Source organism: Danio rerio, chromosome 16 (assembly GCF_049306965.1).
Source record: "Danio rerio strain Tuebingen ecotype United States chromosome 16, GRCz12tu, whole genome shotgun sequence".
In the NCBI taxonomy this organism is placed as follows: domain Eukaryota; kingdom Metazoa; phylum Chordata; class Actinopteri; order Cypriniformes; family Danionidae; genus Danio; species Danio rerio.
The window spans coordinates 33399519-33413779 of NC_133191.1; the positions used below are offsets into that span (position 1 = coordinate 33399519).

At 35.5% G+C, this 14261-nt stretch overlaps 1 protein-coding gene across 10 annotated transcripts in view; it reads left to right on the top strand.

The window, feature by feature from the left end:
* Nucleotides 1-14261, top strand: part of sema6cb (semaphorin 6Cb) — a 274253-nt gene that overhangs the window by 248143 nt on the left and 11849 nt on the right. For 5 of the 10 annotated variants that reach the window (XM_009292336.5, XM_068213963.2, NM_001199365.1 and 2 more), the window contains 1 exon segment: nt 2292-2429. The exons of 3 other annotated variants lie outside the window; for them this stretch is intronic. In XM_009292336.5, the coding sequence (XP_009290611.1) occupies nt 2292-2429 (138 nt within the window). 10 annotated transcript variants of the gene reach the window in all.

Sequence of the window (14261 nt, forward strand, 5' to 3'; positions counted from 1 at the left end):
AGTGATGGAGCTCTTCACAGCAGCCCGAACACACAAGGACACAGAGACAACTCCACAAGGTCATCTGTACTTAAATTCACTAAATCTCTGATTCAGCCTTATGAGGATGTCCTCAAAGTATGTGGTCCGCAAGTTGTGCTTAGGATCAGGGGTTTTAAGGACGGCGAAGGAGAAAGGGAGGGGAAACTTTTCAAAAAGAGGCTTCTGTGAGATTAGCTCAGTTCGGATCAAGTGTCTTCAAGTCCAAGTTTCGATTCTGCAATGCTCTGGGGCTCGAAATGCATGCGGTGGCACAACAAAACAAAGAAAATGTACTATTGATTTTGCTGCAAGAAGGTGTTTTGTTTTTTCTAGTTTTACGTGATTTGTACTGTGATTCCTATAGAACCCTTCACATCAACTTTAGAACTTCTCAAATCTTTAACTAAGCTTTTTTAAAGGGATAGTTCAGTCAGAAAAAGATTATTCTTTTATCGTTTACTAATCCTCAAAGCCCCAATATGCTAAAAGCTGAGTTATCTTCATTGTTAAAGAGGTTATAACAAGTTTAAAGTACAACTACATGCCACACAGCTAAAATGACTGCATAAAGATATGTTTTTTTCATCTTTATTTTATTAAAACTTTATAACTTTTATAACTGACTTTAACACCAAGTGGAAATGTTGTACGTTGTAGTTTATTAAGTTTTTTTAACAATCGTTTTATTGAGATGTAATAAAAATAACATCACAATCATATTTACATCTTTGTTTTTAATTTAGGGGAAAAGACAAAAATAACGGGAATTAAGTACAAAAGCAAAAATAAATAAAATAATAATAATTACAAAGGGAAATAAAAAGGGGGAAAGGGGGGGCACAGGTTGTTTAAATTAGTAACAGATTATTTTAGAGAAAACATGAGAAAGAAATTTTTTAAAACTATGGAAGGCATGTACTAAATCATCAATATGACAATGACTTGTTTAAACAAATCTTTGTAAATAGGCTAAGTCAATGTCAGTTTATTTAATCTTTTCCTGTTTCATTTAGTAAATGCTGAAATTTGAATTTGAAATAAGATATATAAAGGGTGTCCGCATTTTCTCAAAGTTTGCCTTTTAACGTGTATGAAATCTTTTCCATAGCTAAACAAAAGGACATATTATTGATCCACTTTACAATAGATGGCCTTTCCATTTTCCTCCAGTACATACAGTAGCTATTAAACGCTTTGCTTGGAGTATACTTATATCTGTAGTTTACTAAGTTACGTTATCTTAATCCTTTAGCTGCCCCACTAACAAACAAAAAATTGGATTGAAGTTCTTAACTCCTAATGTCACTATTTAACAAACTCGATGCATTTTTTTTTTAAATTCCCCATCTCATAATTTCTAGATTATCAACTATTTGGTAAACTCTCAGAAACAAAGGTACAGGAGCTGTCACTGGGGCAGTACCTCTTCAAATTTGTACCTGAAGGGTCCATAATGGTACCTCTAAGGCACTTTTTTGGTACATTTGGGCACTAATATGCACCTTTGAGGTACCACTGTGGACTCTTTGGATACAAATATGTATCTATAAAAAGGCTACTGACCTGGTGACAGCTCCCATATGTGTATTTCTGAGAGTGTAGAAGTTGATATGTTGGTTTACAGTAAAGGTACTGAAATGAACACATATACTAGGAAAAATCTGAAAATCTGAAGTGTAAGACCAACTTATTTAAAACATGATCAAAATAAAACATTTTTTATTACTAAATCATCTTTTTTTCTAAGTATGCTATTTAATATTTCAGATTCTTTGTAAACCAACAATGTTGTGTGTGCAAACCATTATTTAACACAGTCATTCTTTCATTATTTAAAACAGTCAAAATATGGTCCACCGTTTGGTAGAGCAGGCAGTTTTAAAAGCTCATGAATGTCTAAGCTAGTACTGAAAACAAGAAATTAGATTTCTAAGGATGAACTTCAGTCACACTCCCTGTACCATTGATCAATGATAGCTTGAATGTGTTTACAAGCCGAAGCCAATTTTTTCAAAACATTTCAACTATTAAAAGTAATTCCAAATAAGCTTTGACTTATAACTTTGAAATGATGTTGACTGAAGTATACTTCAGTATACTTAAGTATAACAAAGTGTTAATTTTTGGCTGAACTATCCCTTAACGATATCCTACAGAAATGGGAATATGGTGAACTAACACTTTTCAATGGATGTTTTCCTGATTTCAAATGCATATTATGGATACTTTTGTTTAGTAACTTTGTTACCCCCCTTCCAATACAACCACAGGAAAGACCTCACCCACAAGTGCCAGCACAACCAATCAGGGGCCAGCTGGTGCCCCTGAGACAGGTACCCACCCCGAGGAGGGGAGGCGGGGAGGGCAGGGGTCTCCTGACTTGGAGCCCGGCAGTGTGGAGATGGAGGGTAAGGGGGTGGGGAGAGGCCCGTGGGCCCGATTTCCGTCTTCCAGCTTCCCTTTATCCCGAGTTTAAACTTTTTCTAGCGCTCTATTGGATTCTGCTGCATGAGCCCACAGCTGCACAAAACACAAAACAAACACAGTCTCACAGAATCAAAGTCAAGAGCACACTCAACCACAACAACTTGGAGATCCGAACAAATTCTCTTTCTTGGTATAAAAAAAAAACATGCTTTGAGTCTGGCAATCTGCTAGTCGCTTTTCATCGCGTTCGACCTTCCCTGTTGTTTCTTCAAGACAAACAAAATGACCCAATTGTTTGCAGTCGTCTTTGTTGTTTTAATGCATTTAAGTCTAAAGGTACTTTGTGGGGTTTTCATCCACTCTCGGCTGAAGTTTTTGCAAGAATCCGGCAAAATGATCATAAATCCTGCGCCTGCCGCTATGATCATCCACTCAGCCTGTAATGAGAAGCACCAGCAGTCGATAAATAAGCAGTGACTACAGACCCGCGGGCAGACGCTGCCTGATAGAAATTTCCAGCATGCAATCTGTTCAGCTACTCGGTCAAGAGCCGTCGCACACTCTTGCAATCAAACGACCCCGCAGACAGGAGAGGTGCTGCGCTTTAGTCACTATGTACCTTATATCTCCCTCCCCACACCCTCAACACATCCCTCTATTTCAATATCCCTGTTGTTGAGAGGTAATGCGATGATGCAGAGAGGACCGGTTTTTCACATTTGATGGCGGGTTTTATATAAGAGGATTAAATTAAAATTATATAATTTAGTTTTTTTCTGGTCTAGGCAATAATAGCTTCTCATCTTTTTTTTTTTTTTTTTTTTTTTTTTTAAATCAATGAAGACCCGAGTGATTAAAGGTCATGGTTTAGTCTTTCAAAATGATCTTTTAGAGGGTTAGTGCTAATGAAATTTAGCTGCTAATTTACTTACCTTTAGGACATCCAAAGTCTAAGTGGCTTTTTTCAGATTATTATTCTTGTTTATCCATCGTGAGTCATAAAATGCAAGCCAATGGTCACCGGGAGAAAAAAATATATATATCCAGGCAAAACAAAACTAACAAAGAGCTTAAGGAGATGCACTATTTCCTCTCCATATGCACCAGACACTTTCTTAAAAACATTTCTTGTTCCTGTGAAAACATTGTGCAAATCAAGATTCCTGTTAAATAATTTTTTTTTCATTTATTTTTGTTTTGCCTGTATATGTTTTTTTTTTCTCTCAATTTAATAGTAACCATTGTTTTCTAAAACATCAAGGATGAGAATTATCTTATTTATTTTAAGTGATTTATACTTTTAAATTTAGTGAGTATTTTAATGTCTCATGTTACCTAACTGAATAAATTGCTGATTATAGTCATTATTTGATTTTTTTTACCTTAATTGAACAAGCACTTCCAAACATGCATTTGAATCTTTTTCATAAGTAAATTTAACTCTGAGCTCAAAAATATGGTCACTTTATTTACAATTTTAAACATTTTAAAAGTTAATAATTTGTAAGTTGAATTTTTTAAAGTGTATATTCCGTTAAAGTTGCCATGAGTAACTTCCTTAGGCTTTATTTCCTAATATTTTAAAAGAAATAGAAAGCATTACTTTAAATCACATTAGTAATGCATAATAACTTTTTAAATGATAACTTATTGCAATAAAACCATAAACAATCACTTTGATAACACATTAGGTTTTAGTGCTGATTCCACTAGTCAAGGAGAATCTGCCTTTGCTTTGATTTTCTCGCCAAATCTTTGCATTGTCCTCTATGGTGACATTATGCACATTTTGGTAAAATCTGATTAATGTACACCATTTAATTGAAGCATTTCATTTCAGTTAGCTTTTAACAGTAAAACAAACCAACAAAGTGTTACATTAAATTTGAATTGACAATCTCAAACCCATCCCCCTGCTTCTATATCTTCTCAGATTGGATGGCGGGCCAAATGAAAAGTTAACATGGGCCAACTTTGGCCTGCAGGCCCTAGTTTGGGCAGCATCTCTGATTGAAATGATTACACTCATGTTAAATGTTTTAAAATCTTTGTTTTTAAAGATTGGGCAAGTATAAATGCCAAAATAATGTTTATTTGTATAAAGCGGAAAGCATATTTTTATTTAAAATATATTCGTCATCAATACAATGCATAATTGAGGTCTATTTTTCGTTATCAACAATGGAATATAAACCTTTGTCATTACTTTTGTTGGCTAAATTAAACCTCAAGACTACTTCCCAGTTCTGTTATTTGAGCTCTAATATAATTTAAATGCCATTTGCTAATGATTCCGTCTTCAGTTTTAATCACACCCTGCATCAGTAGGCCTACGGTTTATTATAGCCAGCGAGGTCAGAGTCAAGCAATCCTTTCCGACCATTTCTATGGAATTAGGTAGTGTTGACTTAGGCATGCGTGGATGAATCTCCCTCTCCCTCTGTATGTATAAAAGGAAAGCGATAATGATGTCTGCTGAAGCTAAAGCTCTATTTGTTCAGAGATGGCGGCTGCCGAGTCCGCGCCGCTCGTTAATGTTATTTTAAACACACCTTCTCGCAGGTCATTCACACACTCGAAGAAGTGCTATGATGGCAGGAACTCTGGCCCCCGGATAATTTGCGTGAGTGTTCGAGGACGGACTGCCATGAGGGGGTGGGCGGATTCAGAAACTCATTAAAACACAGTCAAAGATGAACTGACAATGAACCCCGGCTGAACTCCGGGCTGAAGACGCATTCGGTCCTGCAGAGAGGCTATTAATATCGCGGCAGGAAGACCAACAGAGAGCCACCGAGGTTTAGGGAGTCAGCGAGGGACGGAAACATGTTGAAATTGGGTGGAAGACATTGAGCTGTTTGCATCGAAGGAGTGGAAAGATAATGAAAAAAGACGGAGTGAGACATCCACTGATTCTGAGTCCAATCACACACCCAAACGAGACTCCAAGAAAAACGAAATCCACTCCGCAAAAGAAGGTGTGGTGATGGCTTTAATCGACTTTATAGGAGCTCTGCTGGCGAAAAGAGCAAAGTGACGTCCTTCTCATTAAAACGTTTTTCTTGTAAATGTCACAGTCGGCCTGCTGCCCATGTATCCAGAGCCAGGTAATAATGTCCATCATCAAAGGTCACAAAAAATAGATCCCGTTTTTCTCCAAAAATTCATTTTTTATATCAAGCCGGCACACACGCAGGCACACACACATCAACGCTTGATCCTTCAATATTTCAATTTCATGTTCTATTTTAATCTAAATCAAGTAGTTTGTTTTTTGGTTGTTCTGTTTATTTAATATTACTAGTAGTAGTATTGTTAGTACTATTATTATTCATAATATTATTTAATGTATGAGGTGCCATTTACACAAGTGCATTTTCATTTTATAATGGCCTTTTTGATCGTTAACTCTCCTCGTTCAGAGTGGTTCTTTATCGCATTTAGAAAAACAGTCTCAGTATATACTCTACAGCCTAAAATGCATGATATGTGACTATTCACACTCACTGAGCATGCACGTATTACGCCACCTTCTGTACCTATGCCTCATTCACACTAGCAGTGACTTTGTAGCTGCCTGTCACTTTGGGTGACCTGCCGCAGACGCAGATCTGTGTAGATCTACATACAGCAAGAAGAATACAACAGGCCTCTGAGCGAACTGAGAAAGGATCACGTGAGCTCTACTTGTGCTCCTATTGGCCTTTGCTCAAGAAGGTCGCTGTTCATTTGCATAAAGTTGAAGGACTCTCAACTTTGTTGCATTGCTCGACACGCCCTCCTGGTTGCTGTTGATCACGTAGACGAAGATCTCTGGAAGTCACTCTCCGTTGAAATGAATGGTCGCTTTGCCGCTATGAGTCTCCCATAGTGTGGATGAAGCTTTAGAGTCTACCAGTCGTGTAATGGTCAAATGAAAAGGGCTTGATGAATCAGAGAATGATACGCAGTAATATAGAAGACAAGTTCCACATGAAAAAACTGCTTAGAGATTTACAATAAATACTATAGTATTTTGAACCAAACTTGAACTAATTTGTTGTGGTAATTGTGGTAATACAAGCATATTACCAACTATAATAATATAAATTATAGTATACAACTATAGTCATTTAAACAAATACTACTGAAAAAAATTGATGTCTGCAAAACTGTTGCAAACTATTTATTTGTGTTGAATTTAAACAAATTAAATTGAATAAATTTTGCTTATTTGTTTGTTAAAATTCAGCCCAAATAAATAGTTTACAGCCACTTAACATAAAAAATTTAGTAAATCTAAGGAATCATTTCTGAATAATTTTTTTCAGTGTAACTGTTGTAGACTACGATAAAACAATACACCTATTTACTGCAGTAAAAACTATATATTGCTACAGTATGTATTACAGTTGATCAGTTATACACAGTACGCGCTGACATTTATTAACAAATTTTTGTAAATATTGAACATTATATTATGTACAATGTAATACATTTTACTATAGCATGGTTTGAAAACACTATAATACTATTAGTACTATAATATTTTTTTCATGTTGGGTCAGAGAGCGATTGTGAGAGCATTTTCAGAAGTTTGCACACTTGGTCCTGGATGGCCAGTGTCCTGCATAGTTTTAGTTCAACTTGCTTAAACACTCCTGTCTAGAAGTTTCTAAGTAAGAGCTTGATTAGTTTAGATGTGTCTAGTTGGGTTTGGAGCTAAACTTTGCAGGACACCAGCCCTCCAGAATCGAGTTTGGGCACCCCAGTCTATACTATAAACAAAAAAGAAAACTTTCCATTTTCATGGGTCAAAGACACTGAAATAATATTGACTCCAGGCGAAACCACAACAAAATGAATGCATTTTAAAATGAAAACACATTAGTGTAAATGGCACCTGCTTGTAACTTTCTTAAGATAAAAATATCAGCTAAAGGAAAAAATATAAATGTGCTGCAATACACACACACACACACACACACACACACTGTTATTCCAAATGAACTGTGGGCTCATGCAGCATTGGGATCCAAATAATGCGCTTCCTAAAACCCTCTGCCCCTCTCCTTTTCCTCCCCCTTCCCTCTCTCTGACTGGAGGGATGCAGTGTTCTGTTAACCTGCCTGTTTTTTCAGACTAATGCTTCACCTTCTTATGTTCCAAAGCCTCTCTTATTTTCCCCCTCTGGGTTTAGTTTAGAGTCTCGTAAAGCCTGAGCTCTGTAGTCCGACTTTAGGATTATTGCCTTCAGCTTTTGTAGCTTTTCCCCACCTCTTTTTGTGTCATGTAGTTCATTAGAGATACTCTAACTTGACATGCAACTCAGGCTTCAGAGTGAGGCTGTAGCGAGTTTGATTGTTTCCCGCATGCTTGTTGTTGGCTTCTCTATAAGGTCGAAAGATCTTGAGCTGGACCGGCCGCTGGCTTCCCTTGAGTTTTCGCATTGTGCTTGTGTGGTTGTGTCAACAAGTATGTGAACCTGCTGCATGAATCTAACGCCATCTCTCGATTGAAAGCGTGTCTTCAGAGTCGCTCTCTTATCAGATACCTGCTTTATTCAGCATTGAATGCATGGTGCATCATATTATGCATGCGATATTCTGTCAAAAATTTTGACTTCTGTGGATTCTAAAGGTCTTTTCACATGAATTGCATCAACGCTATCCAGTGCGTTGAAAACTACACATTGTGTACAATGCTTAAACGTGTTCACTGCTGACCATTCAAAGCACAGCCAATCACTACTGGACTATTGGTATTGGGTATCATTATGTAGATGCTGTTGTCTCAGAGTTTATAATTTATACAGCAAGCTAAGGGATGTGGATTTTAGAGACAGAAAATTCCACATTTTTATATTTTCTGTTAATTATGTACAGCGGGAAAAATAAGTATTGAACAAGTAACCATTTTTCATTTTTCAGAAACCTATTTCTAAACGTGCCTTTAAATGACTTGAAATGTTCACCAGATGTTGGTAACAACCAAAAAATCTAGATAAGAAAAGAAAACAAATCTAATTAGTTTACAAATTAAGTTATGCGTAATAAAATGAAATGACACGGAAAAAGTAATGAACACATGAAGAAAGGGAGGTGTAGAAAGGCAGTGAGAGGTGTAGACAGTAGCTGAAATCTCTCGCCTTTCGTCTTTGTAAATGAATATTAGCTGCTTTAGTTCAACATCTACATTATCAGAATGATGAAGATGAAACCAGGGTGGACATTATAGCAAGACAATGATCCAAAACACAGCCAAGGAAACCATCAAATGCTTTCAGAGATAGAAAAACAAACTGTTGAATGGCCCAGCTATTCACCTGACATAAATCCAAAGTAAAATACAAAATAAAGATCAGATTTGACAGACGAGACCATCATTACAGACATTACAGAACTATCAAGATTTTTACACTCTGTTGAAGTCTGTGGAAAAATTATTACCTGTGCAATTCATGTGACTTCATTCTCTACATGAGAGGCATCTTTAAGCGGCCATCATCAAAAAGCCTTTTATATAAAGTATTAAATACATTTCAGTAGTTTAGTACTTTGTCCTTGTGTCATTTTATTGTTATTATACATAACAAAATTTTCTGATTTTTTGTTTTGTTTTATTTTTATGTTTGTATTGTTTGGGTTTTTACCAAAACCTGTTTTAATTCCATGTCAACAGCTCCTTTAGAAATATTATTCCCAGGAATAACTACTTATATATAACTACTTCAATACTTATTTTCCCCGCTGTATTCTATTATTTGTAATAGTCTCTATGGTTACAAAAATCAATACTATCAATAATATTGCAAAATATTATTTACAGTTACAATAAATGTTTTCTATGTGAATATGTCTCAAAATGTCATATTCCCTGTGATTTAATGCTTCAGTATCATTAGCCCTTTCTTTTAGAAATCACTTTGATTCTAATTCTTGGATTTGGTTTTCAAATTACATTTTTGTTTATTATCGATGTTCAAAACAGTTGTACTGCTTAACATGTTTGTGTAGCATTGAAAGTGCGGCTCATAAAGAAAGCTTTTTGTCTTTTAAAAAATATGTTTAAACTCATTGAAGAGGGCTACAATTATACTATTGATTAAGGATACATTTAATGTGACTGTCAAAAGTGACTGTAATGGCATTCATAATGAAAATTTCATTATGTTTTTTGTATAAAGTCTGCTGTTTTTAACTTTCTATTCATGTTGAAATGTAAATGTTTCCGAGTTTTTACAAAAATATAGATCATAATAGGACAGCAATCAGCAGACTCGAAGGATTTCTGAAGTACTGGAGTAGTGATACAGAATATTAAGCTTTGGCATTACTGGAATAAGTTATATATTTATTATATATTTAATAAGTTAATATATATATTAATATATTACCATAGAGAATATTTTCTATATTTCACAATATTGCTGTATTTTAATCAAATAAATGTAGCCTTTGTGAAAAGAGATGTCTTTTTTTGCCTGGTAGTGTAGGATACTAATGCGTTAATATGTTAAAAATTCTATTTCCAGTCAATTCCTGTCAATTCATCTCCTTGCCAGAAGAATGCCTTCATAAAAGCTTTTGCAGACTCTATCAAATTCTGCATTTAGGGGACAAGAGCGCTGAGCTGAAAATGCAAATCCATTTAGGCAGAATATTTTCTCCATTTGCTCATTTCCTGCGTTCACAGACTCAGATGCGCTAAATTATTTACTTTTGTTTGCTGCTCTGTGTGTACCTGCACATATTGTCAATTATATCCCCAACTGGGGTGAGGCAATACTCCCCCGTGTCTCATTTTCCTGTGGATTTTGCAGCTCCGCGTGGAGATCAGAATATGTCACTCACCTTTTGACTGAATTCATTTGCTCTCATTTTCTGCCATTTGCTTGGGTCAAACTAGACAAAAAAGGGCTTGATTTCAACTTCTCGAGGCCAACCAATGGTTCTGCAGACAATGCAAGGTTTTTCAGCTGGGAATTTATAAAAGTCTCTCTGGGACCACACAGACATCCATTTCTATTTCTCAGGCTGATCATTTCCCAGTCACTTGTTGGTATACAAATTCAATTTGAAGCTTTTAAATTTTAGATGTTAAATCCCCTGGTCTACTATTTATACTACTGAAAACCCTCCCGGTTTGAGAAAGCAATACTAGTAGCTCGAGGAAAGCCTTGAAAACATGTCTGCATGATTTTAAAAACTGAACTCCTTCCAGCTTTAGCATCTCTGTGTGTCCTGCCTTCCACACACAGCTTTAGAAATATTATTTATGACAGCATTACTGCTTTCACATTAGCATATAACATAGAGGTAGCATAGAGGTTATTAGTAATCAAGAAGCAAGGCTATTGGATGTGCTTGAAAACATTTTGAGATGTTTTTTTATTATTATTATTGAGATCACCTGAAAGCTCAGTATTTATTATTTATTATATATTGTTGTACGGTTTGTTATTATATGTAGGGTTATATTTGACAACTATTTGAAAATCTGAAATCTAAGGGTTCACAAAAATCTAAATGTGAATAAAATAGATTTTTAAAGTTGTAGAAAGTGTTTACTCATGCATATTGCAAAACAAATATTGGGATTTGATATATTTGCAGTCATAAATTTACTAAATATCTTCATAGAGGATGATCTTTGGAATTCTAATGATTTTTGTCATAGAAGAAAAAATGTAAAGTAGTAGATTTTATTTTTAGCTCTTACCAAAATATGCTGATGCAACATAAGATGGTTTTGTGATTCAGGGTCAATTTACATGAAAATTATCTTTTCATTCTTACAAATTAAACCTTTTTCTTTTAAGAAACTACTATTCTTAGATGAAAAATTCTTTTCTTAGTGTGAATAATATTTTAAATGTTTGCAATAAATTTACAAACAACCTTAAAAAAAGGGTTCCATGGATGTTAAAATCTCTTGATGGAACCAACGCTGCCATTATAGGACCTTTATTTATAAAGGTGTTGGTCAATAAGGTGAACCATCATTTTAAGATTTTGATTATAATTTTTAGGACTTTTTACGACTCCACGTGTGCAATGAATCAAGGCGAGATTTTCTGCGGGTAGAATTATCGATGAAGCTCTAATTGAACCAGGTTCACTCCGTTTTCATCCGTTTTAAGCAGCAATTACATGGTTAACCGGCAACACCGAAGGCTAGCAAGTAACACGGTGTCCCTTTTCTTTTGCGCACGCTGAACAGTAGGCCTATTTAAATAACAATCTGTTATTATATTAACATCGTTTTAGTGTGCAGTGATTGCCGTTATCTGAATGTCAGAGCATCCTCGCTCGTGTCCTGTTTGCATCAGGGTAGCGCTCTCTGCAAGACTGACTCAAGCCACGGAGCAGGCTCCCACACAACCGTGCAGTGAATAGACCTGTTTTGAGAGACACTTTATTGAAAATCGTAATATGTCAGGACAGTCCATCAAGGACTATATCACAGTGGCTCAGTACAGCATGACTGGATCTGCGATCAGCTAAGCCGTGTGCAGGGCCACGACGCACGAAGTCAGCGCGCCCAAGAAGAAGCCCCCACAAATTCAAAGACACGCGCTATAAGTGAATTGGGTAAGCTAAATTGTCCGTAGATTACGTCCTGGTCCTCCAAGTTGGTGGTTGATCGTTGGGCTAACAACCACCTCATAAAAATGAGATGTTACGAAACACCAACATAGTGCAGCTAAATGTCAACTTCAATATAAACAGCCCTAGGAGTAAGTAAATAAAGATCATTTACCAGAATCTTCTGTGTAATGAAATTCTTGCATAAATATGAAAGCATTTTACTCAAACCAAAGATGCCAATAAAGAAGGTTTAATTTTAAGAATTTCTCTCTAGTCCTTTTACTGAAAGCAGACTCAAAACCGAAAACAGAGAACCTTAAAACCTACATAGATACGGTCCCCGAGGATGAGTCTGCTTTATTCTTGCCTTTGTTCTGGGATACAGAGCATAAACTGAACAACAATAGCCCTTGAAGCTCTGTGACTCCCAGTATCACACTATCACCAAATGGGCCTGATCTATTCAGTGATATCAAATTTATGGTGCATTAAAAGTCCCATTCCCGAGCCTTTCACAGGCAATCAGCCACACAAAGAGAGCAGAAGAAAAGGATAGAGACCAAGAATGCATTTAAAAAGACACTAGTGTTTGTCTATGAAGAATTATAGGCCTCATTTATAGAGACGGTTCAGCCAAAAATGAAAATTCTGTCATTGTTTGTTGCAAATGGCTTTAAATGGAAAACAACAAAAAATCTTTGTGTGTGTTTGTGCATACTGGTTTTGATGGTTTACAAGGACAGAATTTTGACTAATGACATGGGTATGACTCAGTTGTACTCTATTAATGAGGTTAATGAGGACATGCCTTTTGTCCTCGTAATTCACAACACTTAAATCATACTTACAGTGTCTTATCACATTTCAATTTTAAATTTAAAGATTGGGTTTAGCGGTAGGGGTGGGGTAAAACTATACAGTAAAAGTTTTTTTTTTCTGTATAAAATAGATTATGCTTATTGAGAGTCCTTGTAAACGACCAATACCGTGTGTTTGCACTGTAAAAAATGACAGTTAATTTACAGTTTCTGTATTTTGTGATTCATCAAGTGCTTTTCATTATTTAAAGTTATAAATTGCATTATAGGACCTTTATCTCTGCTTTGTCAAATTTGATGGTAAAAATTCATCTCTACCGTTTAACAAAGTGACTTTTTTATTGACATTTTAGTAGATTGAGATAATATAATGTTTAAGAAATAATATAAAAAGAAGCAAGTCTGTAAAATAACAAAGATTCTACTGGCAGTTTATTACAAGGTTTTTGTATCGTAATATACAACAACGACCCAATATATCATGCTAAACACTATATAATATAATTATATGACACTTATACAACACTTTTTTTCAAAGTTAAAAGTTGCTGGGAGAAAGATCAAGGTTCCGTAATGCAATTCCAAAGCATATATGGTAAAACTTTACAATAACAGTACATAAATAATGATGTGTAAACTAAACTTTACTTTATTATGTACTAATGATGAGTTAATGCATGTGCCAATCATGAGCTAACTTTAATGAATTCATGAGTCACATGAATTTATCTGTGCATAATGGCTACAGTAATTACATGTTGGTACATGATTGTTTGTTAATTAATGTATTAATTACCACATTAGTTTATGCTTAATTTAACCATCGTGATCTCATGAGCTGTTAATATATAATTATGTCATGACTTTACTTGGAGGGGCATCATTAACCCATTCTTTACTACTTATGCACATCCAACTAGTGCAGTGGTTCTCAAACTGTGGTACATGTACCACTAGTGGTACGCCGGCTTCCTTCTAATGGTACGAGGAGGAATAAATTATGTCATGTACATGCTACAAACATTTCAAAATTTAGCAAAAATTATGTATATAATCTGCCATAAATGACATAGCCTATATTTCTGAGGTAATCTGCCACATTTTTTTTAACTGTGCAGAGTTGTAGCCGCTTTGTAGCCGCTTCGCTTTTGCCTACTACGCTACTGTATTTCAATACTGCTCATTTTGGTGGTACTTGGAGAGACTATTTTTTTCTGAGGTGGTACTTGATGAAAAAAGTTTGAGAACTACTGAACTAGTGCATTTACACTGAACAATAATAGAAAAGTATTCTGTCAACATCAACAGTTAAAGGAGTCCATGAGTAGTTAAGGATGACTTAATGAAGATATGCCCCTTTAAGTAAAGTCATGACACAGTACAACATACATTTACAGCTCATGAGTTCATGTTGGTTACATTTAGC